This window comes from Sinocyclocheilus grahami, unplaced genomic scaffold (genome assembly GCF_001515645.1).
Source record: "Sinocyclocheilus grahami isolate Dianchi unplaced genomic scaffold, SAMN03320097.WGS_v1.1 scaffold281.1, whole genome shotgun sequence".
Taxonomy (NCBI): Eukaryota; Metazoa; Chordata; class Actinopteri; order Cypriniformes; family Cyprinidae; genus Sinocyclocheilus; species Sinocyclocheilus grahami.
In genome coordinates, this window is record NW_015505460.1 from 1,515,414 (window position 1) to 1,537,042 (window position 21,629).

The following is a 21,629-nucleotide window of genomic DNA, read 5'->3' on the forward strand; positions in this document are numbered from 1 at the left end:
CGTCAAAACATACCTAACCAGCATATGTTGGTTTTTGCTTAGGAGATGTATATCCTCCACCCACCAATTTACTGTACCAATATACTACCTATTACAGTACCATAAAAGCAACCCTATGTATAAACAATATGTCTAGCAAGACATTCATATTTCTAGGTTATTATTGAAGAGGTTTTAGGTTCGCCTACAATAGACCTCCATTATAGATCCATAGTGAGAAAAAAACACTATTCTGTGCACGCTCAGCTCACGCTGGCAAAATCAGCATTTTATAATTACAACTTACACTGTAGATCAACAAGAAAGGATAGATACAAAAAAGAACCACCAAATTATCCCACAAACAAACATTAGCATGAGATTCTGTTTAACAATCAAATGTTGTATGAGGGAAAACAAGGAGCATTCAAGAGTGTTAAGAAGGCCACTATTCAATCAAATTGCAAAGTCCCAGCATATTATACAGACTAAAATGTACAGTCCCTTTCTTTTGGGTAGAATCCCTTTTTGTCTGTCTGTTTGGATGTATGATAGTAAGGGCATTATTTAATCACATGAACATTTATAAGAGATATTACAAGAACAAATATAGTGCATCATCAAATAAAGTTTTGATTCAAAGTTTTGATCATTTGATTGAAGAAGACATAAATACAGCATTATCTATTTGGACCATCCAGAAAGTATAACAAGTGTAACACTGGTTGAACTCCTGGCTCTTATACGCCGTTTTGATTTGAGTTGGGCTGGTTTAAAGGATCCTGGTCGGAATGTCTTATTTTTCCATAATGGTCTCCATTTTGGGATTAATGAAAGAGAAGCCCGCAAAGGCAGACTGGTCCATGGAGTCTATCAGGTTCTTGTCACTTTGAGAGAGACGGGGCTTCTCACTGAGGAAATCCCGGTCAAAATTGCTACAGTCATTGGGGGATTTCTGCAAGTAGAGGAAGAGAGATGTCAGAAAATAATCCTGAAGTCACTTTCAAGACTGTTGAAGGGGTCATATCCTACTTCATTCTTTGTCTGGTGTGACGTGGGTAGAAGTCTTGAGTGTCACATGATCTTTAAGAAATCATTCTAATATGCTGATCTGGTCCTCAAAAAAACATTTCTAATTATCATCCATGTTCAAAACATTGGTGCCGTTTAGTATTTTTGACAACATTTAAATGACATAGATTTTTAGTAAGATTAAAAATATCTTTCCCATCACTTTTGATCAACTTAATGCATCCTACCGAATAAAAGCACACATTTCCTTCAAGTCTTACTGACCCCAAACTTGTGTTCATTCACAAATCACAATCACAAAACAATCAACACTTTAATGTGCTGCTCAAACTGTTAAGATTCCACTGTTAAAAAATAGATTTGCTGCCACCTAATGCTGTGATTCTACTGAAGTATATGCAGAGCAGTAGGTGCTACATACAGTCAAAAAATAAGTTTTGTAAGCAGTTTAGGAATACTAGTAAGAAGAAATAACAGGTAATAGTCAAGTTTCTGAATACCAAATAGGCATTGATGACGTATACTGTAAATGACATGTACTATTCGTCTGTCTGATGTCAATAACTTACTGAATAAACTGTCCACTTGGACTGGGGAGGAAGTTTTGATTTCTGAAAGTTACAGCATTTTTTCCATTGTAAATCCAACTCTTATCTCAACAGACTAAGGAAAATTTGATTGCTCATGACATGATACAACCTCTTTAAAAGAGATTTCCTGTTATTGTAATGTCATCAATTAGAGCACAGATAAGGCAAAGGTTACTGGTTTATCATTAACTTCTTCACAAGTTTTCAGCCATGAGCACTACATTAGCTAAACACTTATGATAGATATTTTGCTACTGCCTTTTGTTTCAAAGTACAGCAATAAGCTTCACATTATTTACATTTATATTGCATTACTTTGAATCGTGCAATGAATTCAACTGTAAAATGAATTCTGCATGTAGGTCAAACCTCTCTTAACACCACTCATAGCAGTGTTATTTTAGTATTATTTATACACTAATATAGTATATATAATATTTTGAATTATTATATATTTTTTTCCATAATTTAGTTTTCATTTTAATTTCAGTTTAAGCTTGTCGTTTTTTTTAATATTTAGCTTGAATGTATTTTCATTTCAGCCGAGGAAGCATTTAACATTTTTCATCTAATATTTACATTTTATTCAAATCCAGCTGTATATCAATTAAGAAAAACAATTTTTAATAGTAAATCAAATCATATCAGAATCGTACCACTTTTGGCTTGAATGGGGGAGACACCTCTCGTTTCTCCAGAGCAGGCCAATTGATTGTCTTGAAGAAGGCGTGTCCACGGATATTTCCCACAACACCAAGCCGTCGAGTTGGATCCCGTTCAAATAACTGTGAAAATGTAAAAGACACAGATTGAATGACTCCACAAAGCATCAGGGCTGACAGCATTCATTAAGATAAATCAATTAGTCAGACTCACTTTCTCCAGCAGGTCTTTGGCCTCTTTGGTAATCCACCGTGGGTAGTGAGGTACATCCATGCGGATCGACTCAAACAGCTCGTCCTCATCATCGCCCTGGAACGGCGACTGGCCAATCAGCATCTCGTAGAGCAGCACGCCGAACGACCACCAGTCCACAGAGAAACTGTATTTCTGTCCCAGCAGGATCTCAGGAGCAATATAATCTGGTGTGCCACAGAATGTGGTTGCTCTGTTTTCTCCAAGCATGTTCTCTTTGCACATCCCAAAGTCTGCAATCTTAATATGTCCATCCTTGTCCAGCATCACATTGTCCAACTTTAAATCTCTGATTAGACAGAAAGACAGACATGGTCCATTTGAGAAATGTAATTCATATGGACGTTTATGGCATGTTTTGGTTTGGTAATTTTTTCGTTGTATGAAAAAGAGCAACTTTCTGCTAAATTATTTGTGCATGACAATAAAAATAATCACAAACTTGAAATACAAAATTGAAAACAGTAATATTGTAAAATATAATTATAATGTCATAAAATGTATTTTAATATGTAATTTCTCCCTGTGATGGTAAAGCTGAGTTTTCAGCATCATTACTCTAGTCTTCATTCACATGATCCTTCAGAAATCCTTCTACTGTGTTGATTTGGTGCTCAAGATACATTTTTATTATTATCAATGTTAAAAAAAAGGGTTGTGCTGCTTCATAGGATTGTGTAAATTGTGATACATTTTTAACATTAGACATTTAATATTAGATTGACCCTCAATCTCACTGAAAAAAAAAGAAATCAAATAATAGTAATCAAAATAAGAGTTTCTTCAACAAGGAACACTAATTTTACCTGTATATAATTCCTGTAGAATGGAGGTACTGTAGTCCACAGATGATTTCAGCACTATAAAACCTGTGACAAGAAACAGATTTGACCAAAACACTTGCTGTTGTTTCACAAAAAAAACATATTTCTTGATTACGGAAGATAAACAATATAGATATGCTACAGCAAAAAGATTATTCATCACTCACGTGGCTCTGTACAAATCAAAACGGCCCTTATCCTGAATGTGGAACATCAGATCTCCTCCATTCAGATACTCCATCACAAAGAATAAGTGCTCCTATTGATAAACACACAGATCATCATCATTATTAAGTGGACAGTAATATATTTTACTGGAAAGAATGACAACAACACATCATTCTAAAGCAAATGATCTTGGTTAGAAGATAAGTGTAAGCCTGTCAAACAAGGAAAATCAAAGCTGACGGCAAAGCAATTTCACATAGCACTCATATTTTGTGTTATTCCCCTCAAAACATTTCCAGACTGCACAGACACATTGATAAGCTATTCCTCAAAGCTGTATGTTCATGATATAGCATGAGATCTCAAACAAAACCTGTTATTTTGTGTTTACAATATTCCATGTCATTCTCATAATGTTTGATGTCAAACCTATGGTCCCTCACACATGCCAAGCAGGCTGACGTGAGCTGATCAAATCCCGACAGTCACGGAAACGTAGCATGTGTAACGGGGGGAACGAGTTCTACGGCATACATTATGATAATGGTAAGTAACAAAGCTTTGTTCCTGCAGTTGCTTTACTGTAACCATAGATCTACGTCATTTGACAGGAAGATATTTCACTTTGCACAACCACATTCCATATTCATCAGTAACTCTCTGCTGAATTAAAGAGACCCCAGACTTTTGAATGGTAGTGTATGTAACACGTTATTAATTGGAAGCACGCTCACCTTCGACTGAAAGGTGCAGTAGAGGTGTGTGAGGAAAGGGTTTTCCCAGGCTAACGCTAACACTCTTTTTTCCACCATTGTGCACTCCACGTCATCGTCCATAAGCACCACATCCTTCTTCAGGGCCTTTACAGCAAAATATTCTCCCCTTCCTTTGAGCTCAGCGAGCAACACCTGACAGCACATGGGAATTGTTTAAAGAGAGGACTTCATAACAATACAGTGCAGAAATCTGTATACTGTGTGTTTCTTACCTTTCCAAAGCTGCCTTTGCCTAGTACCTTGAGCAACACAAAGTTGTTTATGGAGACACGAGATGTGATGGTGGTGCTGGGAGGGGTCATATCGTCCCACAGTTTTCCATACTGAGAGCCCTCCACTAATATTTGTAAACACAAATATACATATACGCCAATGGCCACACATTAATAAACACAAGACAAGGTTACAGATAGCTAAATAAAACTAAAACATTGCTGGTATTTAAAATAAAAAATGTTAATTGAAATAAAATAATATATAAAAACCTGTATTATTTTAGCCAGCTGTCAGGGCAACATTTCTTAATTTGATTTACTTTCACTTTACACTAAAATAACTAAAAGTGAAATAAAAACAAATACAAACTTGGATATAGATATATCTAAATATAAATAATAATAAAAAATAAAAAAAAATGACAAAAACACCACAAAATTACTAAAATAACAAATATATAAAATAATTATAATAATTTTAATTGAATTAATTTTTAATTTTCAAATTTTTTTTAATTAAAGTTTTAAATGTGACATAATTGTCCAAATACGTTTTGGGGCCACTTCATATTCAAATAAAATCAAAGCTAAACTAAGGAATCAAAACTAAGGGAACCAATAATGCAGTAGGAAATATGCAGTAATTCAAACTCACCACTAGGGTCCACTGGCACGTTTTTATCTATGGCTTCATAGATTCCAATTTCTGACAGAGTGGGATCTGGACGCTTTGTGGAAGATTTCTAAACACAATCAATGAAATAGTAAGCATGTTAGATTTTGTCTGCTTTATTTCTGGGAGTTTATTGCATACTGATGCAGAGAACAGCATGATGCTGCTACATATGAACCCATGAAAACCCAAATATAATGTAATCTTTTAGGTTTATAAAATAATGTTAAAGCAAATGTCTTGGAAAAAAAGCCAAGGTTGACTGGTTGAATCCTTTACCAGGCTAACTTGAGTCAAAGCCTCAGCCAGGAGCTTCTGGTTGATTCCGCAGAGGTTGGCAACCTTGGTCTGGCATTTATGATGAACGTTCATACTACACTCTGGACAGAGAGAGTAAGTTGCATTAGATATGAACAAAAAGACAATGAAAGGGAAAAACAGATGAAAGACAGCCATCAATAAAACATCGTTCTTACCTTCACACTTGAGGCCTTGTCTGACCATTCCCCACAGCAGACTCCCACAGTGATCACAGAAGGTCGGGCTCATGTAGTTATGGGTCTTGAAGCGATGTGGCATGTCAATCTTAAAGCGCTCCTTCTGAAACTGCAGATGTACATACAGGCCATCAGCACCAAACTGAATCGAAATGCTTGTGGGCACAGATGCAAGATCTACAACGCCTCATGGAGCCCTTTCCAGAAGAGGTCCTTACTAGCCACATAGATCCCAGAGCTGCCCACTGCCCATCAGAGATGGGCTTTACAGTGTTTAGTTTTGTTACCCCAACATATTTGCGACACTTTTACATTATCATGACCTTCTATTGATTACTGGCAGACTCTGATCCTTGCTCAGTTTGCTATTGGTGTTGGAAACAGAAGGTCCAGCCCTTTGGAACTTCAAGTGAACGTTTCTTTCTCTTAATAAGTCCTGGTTAAAATGTGACCCAAAACAGTTAAGACTGACATCAGAGAGATGCATGTAGTAGCATATTAATGCATTTAGATACTTTGTTATGATATTTACAGTTCAAAGTCATGACAATATATATATACACACTGTATATATAGAGTATATATATATATATATATATACACACACACACACACACACACTACAAGTCTCAAGCCTCTTGCTTATCAAGGCTGCATTTATGCATTTATTTGATAAACAATACAGTAAAACAGTAATATTGTGAAATATTATTACAATTTAAAACAACTGCTTTCTATTGTAATATATTTTTTTAAATGTAATTTATTCTTGTGAAGGCAAAGCTGAATTTTCAGCTCCAGACTTTGTCACATGATCCTTCAGAAATTATTCTGATATGCTGATTTGGTGCTCAAGAAACATGTTTTATTATTATCAGTATCATTTGATACATATTACTGTGTTACTATTTTTGTGGAAACCATGATACATTATATACACAATATACTGTATATCAAATAAATTAACGTAATATTGTAAAAGTAAGTATTCTTTTACTTAATATTGTTTTCAGATTCCCCCCCCCCCATAAAAATTGTTTTCAGATCCTTTAACAGTTGACGGCCTCTCTACAGAACCGCTTTGGACCCTCTCATGGTCACGGACCACTTGTTGATCAAGTGTGTTTCTGTGTCAGAGGTTCAGAACACTAATGCTTACCACTGTATCTCGACTGTTGGTTGCTGTTCCCGTGCATCTTCCAATGATCTTATCAATGCACTTCTTGTGAATGGCTGCATTGCATTCTGGAAAAGAGCAAGGGGGCAGTAAGGTGTAATGTGTGCAAATTACTTTTGAATTAATTTAATAATACAAAACATCTTACAAAAAATAGATTTCAAAGCACCCATTATGTTAATTCCACAGGAGGATCATTTATGTGCCACATAGAAAAATCAGGTCAAAATGTAACATTAAATGACAACAAATCGGAACTAACATGTATAATGTGTGTTCTTACTGAGAACCAGATGGGAGAGTCTACAAAAGATTGAGAAAGCTGTGAAGACACTTACGTCTACATTTGTAGCCCTGCTTGTTGAGACCCCTGGAATGCAAAAAGAATGTGTTGAAGTGAATATGGTTACCCATACTAGGAATTAGTGCTCTGCATTTTAACCCATCCTAAGTGCACACACACAGCAAACACACACACATCCGGAGCAGTGGGCAGCCATTTATGCTGCGGCGCCCAGGGAGCAGTTGGGGGTTCGGTGCCTTGCTCAAGGGCACCTCAGTCGTGGTATTGAAGGTGGAAGAGAGCACTGGTTATTCACTCCCCCCACCTACAATTCCTGCCGGACTGGAGACTCGAACTCGCAACCTTTGGGTTACGAGTTCGACTCTCTAACCATTAGGCCACGACTTCCCCATGGAGTATTGGAGTTTTGATATTTGTACACAATGGGTGATAATGGACTGTTAGTACACAAATGGTATAAATGTAAAACTCTTATTAGGGAGAATCTGAAGCACTGACTCACTACAACACATATACATTTATATACTGTATGCAGCGTGAACAAGGCACTAAGGCATAGCGATCTGTCTCACACTGCACAGGAAGGAGACAGCCCGAGGGACTCTGCTGAGGCGGCTGAAATATCAGAGGAAAATCCACAAACACAGATGCTATCCAATACTATGACTTACAATCACACATACACACACACTAAGATTATTGCTGCCAGACTTCTGGCTGCTTAAGATTACTTATGCCTACGTGAGATGCAATTTTGAATCATTTTAGATTTCTGATAGTGATGAACTAATGTTTTCTTGCATCTAATGTTAGTCGTGAAGTTACTGGCTATTTATGATGCATTTTTTCATACAAAGTGACTGACTGACTCGCTGGATCCTGTCTCCCTGGACTAACCTGTTATAGTACACCAATTATGGACTATGCGTCACTTTGACTGAGAAGCACCTTGCTTAAGGGCACATCAGAGCTGCATTGTAATCTCAGTAAATTGTAAGTTTCTGGGTCATTCCAATTTGGTATTGAACCAGCAAGCTTTTCTTTCACAGCCTAGGTCCCAAACCATTATGCTACCACCATCCATTAACAAGCACTGCTGTTGCTAATACTTGGACGGATTGGAACAAGCTAACCCCAAAAAATTAATTATGTGTCTAACTTTCCCTGTATTGCTTTGCTGTGGATATGATACCTCTAAAAAAATCTAAGCAATCAGTTTAACAATTTTTGAATGGTGGATTTTAAAATGTGAAAAAAATGTATGTACAAGGTTATAAGCCATATCTAGAGACCAGTCCACAATGTCATATTTAATATCATAAGACTTGGGCTCTTCTGGTCTAGAATCGCCCAAAAAATGTACTACCAAAGCCATGGCAACCACCCACAACAGCCTAGCATCATAACGGCAAAAGTGACACAATTCTTCTGAAACCAAAATCTGGTTATTAAATAGCAGTTTTTACTGTCACTATGTACATTTATATACTAGTATTTATATACTAACCAAACAAACTCCCTGCAGACCGAGCAGAAGGTAGGCTGTTTGAAGAAGGTGGCTGTGAACTCGTGGTTCTTGATAAAGTGAACTTTGGCCTGTTTGATGGCTCCTCTCCTCCTGTTTATTGTGAGAATGCCGTCGTCCTCTTTCCTAGTCGCTGATGACTTTAATTCTGCAAAGCAGGTCAAAACAGGGTATTTTGAAATAGACAATTTATTTATTTATTTTTACTGAATTGAAATTAACTTTACTTGCACATCAATATGAAATTTCATATTGATGTGCAAGTAAAGTTCATTTCAATTCATTGCTATATGATATTTCACCCAAAATTATATATTGTCAGAATTTTCACATCTGGAATAAACATGCCAATGGGATATTTATTAGTTCCACTGGCTTTAAGATACTAAACATATTTATATGGTGCATAATGACTGTTCTGTTTATGGTGCCTTCAGAATTTTTTTATAAATCACTATCAACTCATTTCCTGCCAAGAGCAACAGAACTAAAAAAAAAAACTCTCATGGGTTGAGATTAATGGTTTTACCCTCTGTGTGTTGCCACAGAGTGTATGTCACAATATTTGACACCAACTATTGTTGAGTTTAAAGACAAGTCTTGACAATATCCAATAAACTTTCGTACAGTAAACAGTGAGATACAAAAAGCAAATCTGCTATGGAAGATGCCAGAAAGAGGACCAGCAAGAAAATATGAGTAAGATGCATGAGTAAGCAAAGACAGGACAGATACCAGCTGACAGGACTAAGCTGGTATCTGAGGGTGGTGAGATAATGGAAAAAAAGTAGACTGAATTTAAAGAAACAGGGGAAAACCAGAGTGGAACAAAGGGAAGCAAATAGAGTAGACACTACTTATAGAAATAGGCCTTCCATAGTTTTAAATTAAGGTTTTAAAAAATATTAGTTTTTGCTAATCAGGACATAACTTGGATCGGAAAAAAGTTCTCTATTCATCTAGTCATCTATTAAAATAGATTAAAGCTAAAAAGTTTTGGGAAAATCACAACCGTTATTACTTTTCAAAAGTTTGGGTTCAGTGAGATTTTTTTTTTTTTTTTTAAGAAATGAAAACTTTTATTCAGCAAGGATGCATTAAACTGAACAAAAGTGACTGTAAGCACAGTTTTTATTATATTAGAAAACAGTTTTTTATATTTCAAAATATCTTCAAAATACCGTTTTTACTGTATTTTTGATCAAGTAAACACAGCCATGATGAGCATAAGAGACTTCTTTCAAAACACTACAAAATCGTATTGACCCCAACTTTATACTTTTGAACGGTATATACGCTTGCGTGTACCTACCTAGGTCTGAACCCTCTACGAAGAACTGGACAGACATCATCACCTTCCCAGAAGGCTGCAGGTCGACCCAAAACTCAGCACGGCCATTTCCTATCTTGCAGCGCTCAGCAATGACAGAGACCCCAACCGTTGCCTCTGACAAAGCCTCCTCTGCCGTTTTCATCAGGACCACCTGTATGACACGGCCTTCATAGATGTGTGCGTCAAATGGGGATTTCCACGCAGGGTACATAGTAGGCTTCCTCTGGACCAGTGTCTTCCCCCGCTCTGGGTGGACAAAGAGAGGAAGAAATGCTAATGGAATTATGATGCTTCCTAAGTTAACCTGTTCATGCCAAATTCTGAGGCAGCACCACATATTGTTTATATTTTGTAGACAATCACAAAAAGTGAATTGTACCTTGCTCTGTTTAAAAGCCTCACTGACCTGTGCTGAGGGATTCCTTCATCTTGATGGCACAGAATGGTTTCTCTGTCATAGGGGGAAGGTCTCCCAGTTGAAAATCATTGAAGGCAATCCGCAGGAACGGAGCCATGGTGAGATATCACTCTACCTACATACAAAAGAAAAAATGGATGAGGTTCATAGGTTGCTGGAGGTTGGCAGACATCTCTCACTCAGAGAAAAGTTTTTTTTCATAAATAGCAGAAACATCACTTGCTTTGACAAGACACTGTTTAGAGATATGCTGTGATAGGCAAAGAAATATAATGCAGTATTATTAAAAGACGAGCAAACATGATATGTGTGATCAGTTCATTCTTTCTGATATACAGTGGAGAAATAATGAAATGTACACATTTTTTGTAATTTTGATATTATGCTGAGAATATTCAGTAATTTGTAATAAAAAAATATCTAAAATTAAAAGCAGAAGCACATTTATTGGACTCCAACGTTTGAATATTTTGGATTTTACACAAAAACCTCAGAAAAGTTGAAAATAGCAGGGTTTGGTTGCATTTATTTGACCAAACATTTTGTAAGAACAGTAATATTGTGAAATATGAATCTAATTTTAAATAACTTTTCTATTTTAATATATTTTTTAATGTAATTATATTGCTGTGATGGCGAGGCTGAGTGGTATTGTATATATAATATTTTCCATAACAACTATTCATAAAACCCTCAAGATTTGCTAAAGTTTCAGGATTATTGCTTCAGCTTCCTATTGTGAAAAGCCAATACTTGTGAAATCGACATTTTTTAAAATGGTTCTGCTTACATTACTTTCATTGCTGCTGACTAGCTAGTTTTATTTTCCTAATAGGCACAATTGCAGTAGAGTAGAGTGAATTACAGAGTAGAGTAGAAGCTAAATAATGTGTTATTTTTCCAATCCCACCCCTCTCCTGTTGGAATTACTGAACACACAATGGCTCAAAGAGCTTTGACGGGATTCTGGGGCACACTTGGCCAACTGCAGACCTTTACTTGGTTTCACAGTTTAATCACTGGGATTAAGAGCTCAGATACACACTTGACACACAAACACAATGGAAAATGAAGTGAATGAAAAACACAAACTGCAAGTGCAATTTTATTAAATCTGTCACCAACCTTCTACTTATTGAAATAGTTTTTAAGAAATTTATGCAGCACTAACAAGATCAAAATATACTTTCAAAAATTGTTTGTTATCAAACAGGTTTCCTCAACACCCCACTCATCTGTCATTGGTCAGACAAACAGATAGCTCCGTCCCAAACTCAAACCAACATTTTGAAAGTGCCACAGAACCACAGTGTTCATACTTTTCAGGAAAATCAACCTACAAAACGACTTATTCGTGCTGTAGTTGCATATTAAGTGCTTAAAACTGAAAAAATTCACACTTTATCTTAAAACGAAACCGCTTTGAAGCAGATGAAAGCAGATGAAGCAGCTTTGAGTATCTTTATCTCTGCTTCATGACTGATTGCTGAAAGACAAAATGTAGAGCAAGTGAAGTGGGACCATTTGTGACACCACCCATGACGGAGTACTGAGAGACTAATCGAGATGTATCCATTTGCTGATCTGCCACAGTTTTAGGCCAGTGGCTCCACACCAACAAAGTGTTGAATCCACTCAGTTGAGTGACAATGACTGCTGAACAGGCCAACAGAAATGTAAGTCTGTGTAGGTAACAACATAAAATGACAGAGGCCATGTATGTGGACATCTCAGTCAAAGCAAATGATAATGAAAAGTTAATCCACAAGGTTTCATTAGGAAAACCTGCAGTTTTGATATTATGCTCTCAAGCGTAGAAACTGCATGCCCTAAAATGGTCCTAAAAATGGATGGTTTTGAACTAAATCTGTGTCAAACACATTATTAAATACTGGTACTGATACAGAGTAGATTTAGATCATTGCTGAAGGTTGTGACAGAGCCTTGCTCCACAAATTATATAATCCTCCATGAATTATATCATCATAAAATGGTAAATTGAGATAATTGGAACCAGCTTTAAAAGCTCCCACACAAACTCTCAAATACAAAGGGGAAAAAATCTGGTGATATTTGTTTTTATCTTCTCTATTCTACATGGTGATGATGTGTTGTATATTCAAACATGTACATCTATAATAGATAGTGAGAAAGATTAAGGATAATCTGGGACCACACACACATAATATGACAAAAATGCATTCATATAAACTAATGAAACACTCAGTCAAACATAAACCTCTTACACTCAAATGCATATGACTACAGAAAAAAATGTTTCCCTGGAGAGAGTGGAAAAAATTTGCCCATGCGGCAAGGGAGGGGATGGAGAGAAAATGAGGAAAAACTAGAAAGGGGGAGGGAAGAAAGAAAGCATTGAGCAACATACTGGAAGTTCAACGTGCTTGCTAAACATCCAGACTGTTAGGCTGATAATACATGGGGCAACTTTTTGAGCAATGTTGCCAGGCAACTTTGGGCAATGTTGCCGCCAACGGGCAACCAGATGAGACTCAGGGCCCACGACCGATCTAAAGTATCAAGAATTATATCATCATAAAATGGTAAATTGAGATAATTGGAACCAGCTTTAAAAGCTCCCACACAAACTCTCAAATACAAAGGGGAAAAAATCTGGTGATATTTGTTTTTATCTTCTCTATTCTACATGGTGATGATGTGTTGTATATTCAAACATGTACATCTATAATAGATAGTGAGAAAGATTAAGGATAATCTGGGACCACACACACATAATATGACAAAAATGCATTCATATAAAGTAATGAAACACTCAGTCAAACATAAACCTCTTACACTCAAATGCATATGACTACAGAAAAAAATGTTTCCCTGGAGAGAGTGGAAAAAATTAGCCCATGCGGCAAGGGAGGGGATGGAGAGAAAATGAGGAAAAACTAGAAAGGGGGAGGGAAGAAAGAAAGCATTGAGCAACACACTGGAAGTTCAACGTGCTTGCTAAACATCCAGACTGTTAGGCTGATAATACATGGGGCAACTTTTTGAGCAATGTTGCCGCCAATGGGCAACCAGATGAGACTCAGGGCCCACGACTGATCTAAAGTATCCAGGTAGACATTTGTTATCCATTCTCAATCCTTTCTCAACTTTTTGAGCAATTTTGCCCGGCAACTTTTTTTGAGCAATGTTGCTTGGGCACTTTCACATTGAGAATGGATAACAAATGCCATCTGGAAACTTTTGATCGGTCGTGGGCCCTGTGTCTCATCTGGTTGCCGTATTTTAATATGAAATGAATAAGTGTGTCCAGTGTGTGTGTATCTTTTCAGTAGCCTCAGTTCTCTCAGCGGCCCATTAATTTGTCAAGAGAGGTCACCTCCCTCACACCCAGACCAGTTGCTTCTTAATTAACACACATCCCTCTGGTATGCCTATGTAGACGTGTGGTAATGTGTGCATGGCACTGCATTTAACTCTTTTGATGTTAAAACTGGTAACCACCATGCTTCTGTGCTAACAAATGAAGTAATGTATTATGATCAGATTACACACACACAAAAAGACCAATGCAACTGATGTTTTCTTAGTTGAGTTAAAGGTGCTGTATGTAGGATTGACACAGAGTGGTTGAACTAGGTATTGCAGTCCAAATTTAAAATATTGGAGAGGGTTTTTTTTCACCTGGCCCCTCCTCCTCAGACTTGACGCACACGCAGGTTGCCAGATTGATGACACCAACAGGAACGAGCACACTTGACGATGAATGAAATGAAATACACTGTGTTTTCCGTAACCCGGGGTCCCGGGGTGCCGAAATACAATTGGGTAAACTGGCAGTGGGTGGGTTTCATAAACCAAAACACAGACCGACATTCCGTGCCCAATTGTGGCCAATTCTGACCCCTGCCAAATTATTACCCCCCTAGTATTGGTAGGTTTAGGGTTAGGTGTGGGGGAGGGGTTAGGATTAGAGGTGGGGTTAGGATTAGGCAATCAGATAGCGATTTCAACGAGAGGGGTAATAATTTGGCAGGGGGTCGAAAATGGGCACAACACCAGCCCGGAACGCACAATTTTAAAGGAGAATAACTGTAGCATTGTTTTTCAGATAAACAAGTATGTTAACTTAGCATGTTTCTTAAATATCTGCAAACATATTAGGGTATTTCTATGCTTTAGAAGAGTCAAAAACGTACATACAGCACCTTTAAATTAGTTAATTATGAGTTCCTCCCACTATTTACTCTTATTTTGTATAGAGTACTGCTCACACTGAAGACACCTAACAAATGTGAGTTGAATGCTTTACCATCAGCTCTGATTTATCATTGCTAATTTATGCTCCAATACTAAGAACAGTTCTGTTGTATAATATGTACATTGTACAATATGAAAAAAGTCATTTTTGGACACTTGTATCGAACTTGGACTCAAGTTAGCCAACATGCTAAAGCAAAACAGACGAAAGATGCAGGATTGCTTTGTTTGTTTGAGCAGTCAGTAACCTATTTCATGAAGGCACTTTCAGTGGCTCTCAATCTGCTGCTCTCCATGTTTCAGATGATTGGCTGTTCACTGCAGATGTCCCATTTTCAGGTGTACATGCTCCAGAGTTATAAACTCTTGAGATGACAGCTGAGCCTGATATAAACTGGATTGGATTTGTTTACCCTTACCAAAAAGTAGTATACTTCAAGTTTATTTTATTAAGTATACTTAAGTAAATTTCAAGTATATATTTTAAGTATACTTAATGTAGTAAGTACACAAATATCAGTGTACTAGTAGTATACTTGTAAGTGTACTATTCCAATACTCCTTGGGATTAAATTGGCCCACTTTCTAGTATATAAAAGTATGCTTTTAAGTATACTTTAAGTATAACAGTAGTAAACTTTGAGTACACAACTAGTTTACATCAACATTTTTAGCTTGTACTTCAACTATACTAAAAGTGAACTTATAGGTATACTGATAGTTTACTAATTAAATACTTGTAGTAGCATTTTTAGTACACTTTTAAGTATAGTCTCAGTACAAGACTATACAAGACTAGTTTAGTAGATTTATACTGCAAGTATACTCGTAAATTTTCTTTAAGTGAACTTTACATCATACTTTAGGTATACTACTATGTCCCTATTTAGGAATTAATTTGTATATATTTTGTTACATGAATATCTGAACATACAAAACATCAAAAGAACAGGGTATCTGCTTGTAAACAAAAACATTTTATTCTAGCGTCATGCATTATTTTTTTTAAACACTTGAATGTGGATAAGTTTCATAAATAAAAAATAAACAACATTTTGAATAAAAAGCTGAAAAAAGACTATGAATTGGATTCAGAATGATAATCAAAACGTAGATGAAGTCGATCAACACCCCAAAGCTTGACAGTCATTATTACCTCTTCATTGGTCGACATTTTATTCCATAACATTACACAGTTTTGATGCTGTTTTATGTCTGATGATCGTGCTAGAATACATGTGGAAGCATCTGTTGTTTCGGTTTCTTCTTCACTTGGGTTTTTTGGAAATTCTGTACAGAAGATGTGTACTACCACCCCCTACAGTATAACAATGAAAACACAGATTCTAGGAGCACAATTATAGCTAAAATATATTTAGACTTTTTATAAGTATAAGTCAAGTATACTTAAATGTAATTTTAAGTATATTTCTGAGAAGTACATAAAGCCCATTTCTGAGCGGGACATAAAAAGTAGACTTTTTTAGTTTAAATAAGTATACTAATAGCACACTTGAATAAACTTCTTTTTCATAAGGGTAGTCAACTCTATCAATTCTAATCCTACTCTAAATCTCTTTTTAGTTTGTTGAACGAGCTTTGTTTAACAGGCCACAAACCATCCAACCAATGGCGTAGTTTTGGGATGGAACTTTCTGTTTGGTCAACCAATAGCAGTCTGGGAGAAGTGTTCATAAAATCTGACTTACTTACTTATCTCACTTTTAAAACTTTATGATTCACAGATTTCACTGCTTAAAACTCTGATCATACTGATTGAAAGCATGAAATATCTACATTTTCTCACTTTATTGTTTCTGACCTTTCACTGGTTTTATCTATTGGACACATTCTGTTTTTCTTTCTGAGTGATATTAGTCTCAAGTCACACAGGCTGTGTCTGTTCTGGAGATCTGTCTCAGTGTGCGGGTGTTTGTGTTCAAGTAATTGGTGAGAATTACAGTGTGTAGTGCAAAAAAGACTCGCTCTGTTCGCTGTCCTGCACCAGACAGCTGCTTCGCTCGCTTTTTTTCTGAACTTCCTACACAGTCTCCAAACTGTTCTCGCTCAATACTGGGCTGAAAACATGCACATATATTTCAGATGATCTCATTATTTAACAGATCAAATGGAAACTTATGAATAGACTAGAAGAAAGAATTTTACCATTGAAAAAAACAAAACCACATTTCACCTTCAATGCAGAAAGCACACAAGTCTGAAAGTGAAACTTAAATCTGAAGCATAAAAGTAGAGTTATATCCTATATCTTAGATCACTGGAGAAGATATGTTGGTAAGAAAGACACATTTTAACTTAAAATGGTTGTTGTTTGTGTAAAAAAACAACACAATTGAACTATTTTGAGTGGCTTGACAACTATATATTTTAGTCTAGAGAATGCTGTGTACTTATGATAGATAACACAGCTGCTTTTCCCTAAATAAGACACTGTTGTAGAGTTAGAAATTGCTTTGCACTGCAAGATTTTTCATTACAATGGTTTTCATTTCATTATAGGCATGAAAAAGGGTAGACTGTCACTTTAAGTACAGAACAAAATAAACAGGTTATGTCGGAAAATGAGACTACGGTCATGCTATGGTGTGGAATGAACATATGGGAAATGAAATGTGCCACAAGTACAGATATTGAAAGAATGTGAACATGGTGCAGAGAATCTGAAAGTTTATAAGAGGACAGCCATGATTCAGAGCACACGGAGAAACCTGTTAGTCCGGATGGTGCGGTTGCCTTTTTCTATAACCACATTTGTGAATGTATATGTATTCATGGAATTACACACATACAGCTGTGTTTGTCAGAATTAAAGGCACCATGCTGCTGTTTGTACTTTGCTAACATGAATCAAAAATAATCCCCCAGCTTCCCAAAATCCCCCTCTGTGCATTGCAGTCTTCATAATACAGCTAAGCAATGCGAAATCCTCAGTTTGAAGTCAATAAAAAACAGTGCTTGCAAACCATTTTACTTTGGATTAACATGCATAAATAAATCATCCACAATAAGACAAGGAACGTCTATTAAAAAGGTAAATAGTGTTAACATGCTTATCCTGTTAAAACTGGAAAATCTAGTCTTTTTAGTAAATACAAATAACAATTTGCTTTCCTCATTTTGTGAGCGAGATCTATAATTAACTATAAATGTCTGCAGGTGAGTTTAATCAGTTACCGATCATTGGATACAAGAACAAAAATGTAACTGTGTGAGTGTTGCATAACACCCACACAAAACCATTTCTTCTCTACGCATATGTCATAGGGTTAGTGGGTTAAAATAACACACATCAAGGAAGCATTTGTGTGCTGAGAGAGTGACAGAGTGAGGTACAGAAACATGGAGAGTGAGAGATCAGTGACTTCAAGGTCAGATGAGTGCTGAGTGCCATGTGACATTCGTTTTAGTGTAGCATTGATTTCTCACCCCTCTCTTCCCTTAGGCTAAGAAACAAGAGACCCTATACTTCTGTCTTTCTCGCTCTCGCCTATAACACACACACACACACACACACACAAAAGCACACAATGGTTGGTCAAGTTTAGTGTGGAAAAGCCAATTCCTCTCTGAAACAGGGCTTACTGTGTGACTGCCAGTTTGCTTACAAATGTGTGTGTGTGCCATATTAGGGCTCAAATCCGTTCACTGCAGTGTTTTGGACAAGAATTCACGCACACAGATATATATATATATGTGTGTATGTTGGTATGTCGACCTAAAGGTGAAGCTGAGCTTGCCTCTGTCTGTGCAATAAGAGCGGTGTCCATTTCTGCCTTGCGCACACTTCACAAAAGCTTCATTAATCCAAGACCAACAGAGAGCAGCCTGTGTGCTCGCTAACATAAAAGTACGCAAGAAACCTTTGCTGTTGCTGTGCATTCAAAAAAACTATACAACAAGAAAAAATGAGTAATGACATGCAAAATGTACAGAAAGCAAACAATACTGTTGGGTGTTGCACTCTGAGCCTCTATACAAAACTGACTTTGTGCTGTATTTGTGTTTGCCGGAGGCACAATGATGGAAAAAACTCAAAACAAAGCCAATGATAGGTTTAAACGCTCCTAATGGTGTTTGCTTGTCGTGCACGTTACAGAAACAACACTTCTGTTGACAGGCATGTGGACTCGCACCATCATCGCTACATTCTTCTCCCCTGCAGTTTGGTAGATGAATAATTTAGAAGAGGTGCATGTTGTTGATTAAGACCTTTACTAACATGTGCCTTCTGGCTGAGAACAATGTGTTGATTCGGTTCACTGTACAGGTTGTGGACGTACAGTAGAGACTAATGACATACAAGCATTCATTATACAATGAAACAAAAGAGACAAACTGCTAGAGTCTCTGGTTAATGTCAAGAACAAAACACCCAGTGAGAATGTGTGAAAGAGGAAAGAACAAAAAAAGATGGTGCAATGTGGTGGCTTGTGCGTGTGTGCTTGAAAAGACAAGATTAAAAATGATTAAGTCTGTGGTTAGTAAGAAAATGGTGCAATGCAGTGTAGCCAATCAAAAAAAGAGAAGCTCAGTTTCAATGCATTTTAAGTGGAGATGCGCAATATATCTGCGACCATACTGGAACTGGACAACTTTTTTAAATGATCAAAATTGCCATATTCGTTTTATTTATATTATTATCTTTCTTGGTCTGAAGTTGCCTTTGAAATTTGGGCTCAAAATGTTTTATATGCAGTACAAACTTTCAACTTTAAATTTGAACTTTTGATAGGTTACTCTTAAACTTTCACTATTCGTATATGAAGCTTGGTGAATGCCCAACAAATTGTATGGGTATTAATGAGTGTTAATTATTAATTGTATGGGTATTAACAGATCAATATTAAGTCTAGTAAAGTGTAAAAAGCAATCCACAAAACTTGAGGTAAAAAGAAAACATTTAAAACAAATATAAATTGATGCACTACGTTTGAAATATTCAACATTAGTTGAATTCTGTGCACCAGTTTGTGGAGTTTCTTGGCAGCCATAAACAACCTACAGCTGTGTCAACACCAGACACATGTGCATGACACATCAAAACTAATAAAGCTGGTTTAATATCGGCCATCATATTGGTTATTGGCAATAATATAAAAATAATTATTGTTGTCTATTTCAACTTTGGTGCATGCCTAAGTGTCAGGATGAAATCATCAAAAACAATACATATGCCATTTATAATTGTTCTAACTACTCTGTAGATTTGAAAAAGTACAGTAGTACTCAGCCTGCAAATGTTCCCTGAGTATACGCAATGCAAATATGCAAGTTTTTAGTACACTTTAGTATATAAGTGTACTCTAATTTTAGTACAAATTAAAAACAAAAAGAATGAAAATGACAAAGCATTACCACCATCTCACACAACGAGACCTACAGATATTCACCATGTTCTGTTTGTTTTTAAGGGTGGATGGACAGATCAGATCGTGCAGGAACAGTTGTCATACTGAATGGTTTGGTAAATACTGTCAGAGACAATAGTCTACACTGCTCATTTTGTGGTGGCAGATAATGCTTTCGCAAAAAAAAAAAAAATATATTTTTTTTTTTGCTGCTTAAGAAAAATGGCACAGCTTTAACCAATGGGTTTGAGTCTGATCTTGGTAGGAAAACAAAATATATTTTACCTCTAGCCTCTAAAACGCCTCTGAAGAACTTGCTAGCCATAGCGGTAACTATGGAAACCACGATTAAGACGCTTCTCAAACGTTTGTGAAAGCGAATCCGGCGCAGTTTATTTATTATTTTTAATAAGCGAATAAGACATAGTCATTAAGACGAGTTAGTTTCTGTCTCTATCTCCATCTCAAAGAACTTGAAAAACAGTTACTGTTACGTTACTAAATGTACACACATTACAAAAGTGTGTATATTTCACAGTATGGAGGAGCGGGAAAGAGTTCTACGTCTGGTCTTTCTATATGTGTTTACATAACTGTGGCAGCGCTTTCTATGAAACACTGTTTAAAGAAAGTAGAGCTGCGGCTGCTTCCGCGTATCTGTACAGCGTAACTAAGCCGAATTTAAAAAAAAAAAAAAGTATCAAGTTTCTTTTCCTGAACTTGAATGTTTGGGAACACACGATAGGCTACTAAACATTTAAACGACTTCCTGTTAAAACGAAAAGCGTCTCTAATCTCTCGTTACTAAATGTCTAGAATTGTTTCCACTGAATCAGAAATAGATTTGCTGGATATGTGTCGCTGGAGGCTCGCGGCGACCGATAGACAAACATCGAAAATGCGACGAAATCTATTGGTTGTTGGCGGACAACGTGGACGTTTCATGTTCTACATGTCTGTCATTTACGCTCCCGATGGGCGGATTTGTAAGTACCCACAAAGCGCACTAAAAGTGAAAAGTTCCAAGCACAAAACTTACCAACTTCAAAGTCCGAGAGGTTTCAGTAATTCGTCTCTTATTCTCACTGCTGCTGTGTAAGTTGAGAGCAGAATGAGCGGCGCGCCGTGTTTGAGGAAGTATTTACCCGCTCACTGTCTGACTGTGTCTGGGGTTTGACAGTACTGGAGGAGGGACGTCGGGCAGGTAGAGAGAGAGAGAGAGAGGGATGGAGGGGGTTTCTATCTATCTATCTAGGCTATCTGCCTGTCTCTGTCCATGCATTAATCTGTTTATAAATTAAATAATTGACCCATAAATGAGAATTCTGTCATCATTTACGTACCCTCAAGTTGTCCCAAACCTGTTTCTTTCTTCTGTTGAGCACAACAGAAGATATTTTGATTTCAAAATGTCTTATTTTGTGTTCAACAGAAGAAAGAAACTCATAGAGGTTTGAAACAGGTGAGTAAATGATTACAGAATTTTCATTTTTGGGTGAACTATCCCTTTAATCAATCAATCTATCTATCTATCTATCTATCTATCTATCTATCTATCTATCTATCTATCTATCTATCTATCTATCTATCTGTCT

At 36.7% G+C, this 21,629-nt stretch overlaps 1 protein-coding gene across 2 annotated transcripts in view; it reads right to left on the reverse strand.

The window, feature by feature from the left end:
* Positions 1 to 40: 40 nt before the first annotated feature.
* Positions 41 to 21,629, reverse strand: part of LOC107600299 (protein kinase C delta type-like) — a 24,369-nt gene continuing 2,780 nt past the window's right edge. The window contains exons 1-16 of one of the 2 annotated variants that reach the window (XM_016292159.1): positions 21,074 to 21,199; positions 10,415 to 10,541; positions 9,988 to 10,254; positions 8,658 to 8,823; positions 7,185 to 7,216; positions 6,829 to 6,914; positions 5,649 to 5,778; positions 5,452 to 5,552; positions 5,155 to 5,242; positions 4,497 to 4,621; positions 4,243 to 4,416; positions 3,508 to 3,599; positions 3,323 to 3,385; positions 2,478 to 2,805; positions 2,258 to 2,386; positions 41 to 934 (exon numbers count right to left, since the gene is read on the reverse strand). In XM_016292159.1, the coding sequence (XP_016147645.1) occupies positions 776 to 934; positions 2,258 to 2,386; positions 2,478 to 2,805; positions 3,323 to 3,385; positions 3,508 to 3,599; positions 4,243 to 4,416; positions 4,497 to 4,621; positions 5,155 to 5,242; positions 5,452 to 5,552; positions 5,649 to 5,778; positions 6,829 to 6,914; positions 7,185 to 7,216; positions 8,658 to 8,823; positions 9,988 to 10,254; positions 10,415 to 10,523 (2,049 nt within the window). In that variant the 5' untranslated portion in view covers positions 10,524 to 10,541; positions 21,074 to 21,199 and the 3' untranslated portion in view covers positions 41 to 775. Of the gene's footprint in view, positions 935 to 2,257; positions 2,387 to 2,477; positions 2,806 to 3,322; positions 3,386 to 3,507; positions 3,600 to 4,242; positions 4,417 to 4,496; positions 4,622 to 5,154; positions 5,243 to 5,451; positions 5,553 to 5,648; positions 5,779 to 6,828; positions 6,915 to 7,184; positions 7,217 to 8,657; positions 8,824 to 9,987; positions 10,255 to 10,414; positions 10,542 to 21,073; positions 21,200 to 21,629 lie in introns of those variants that run through there. The other variant, XM_016292160.1, reaches the window with a different exon arrangement.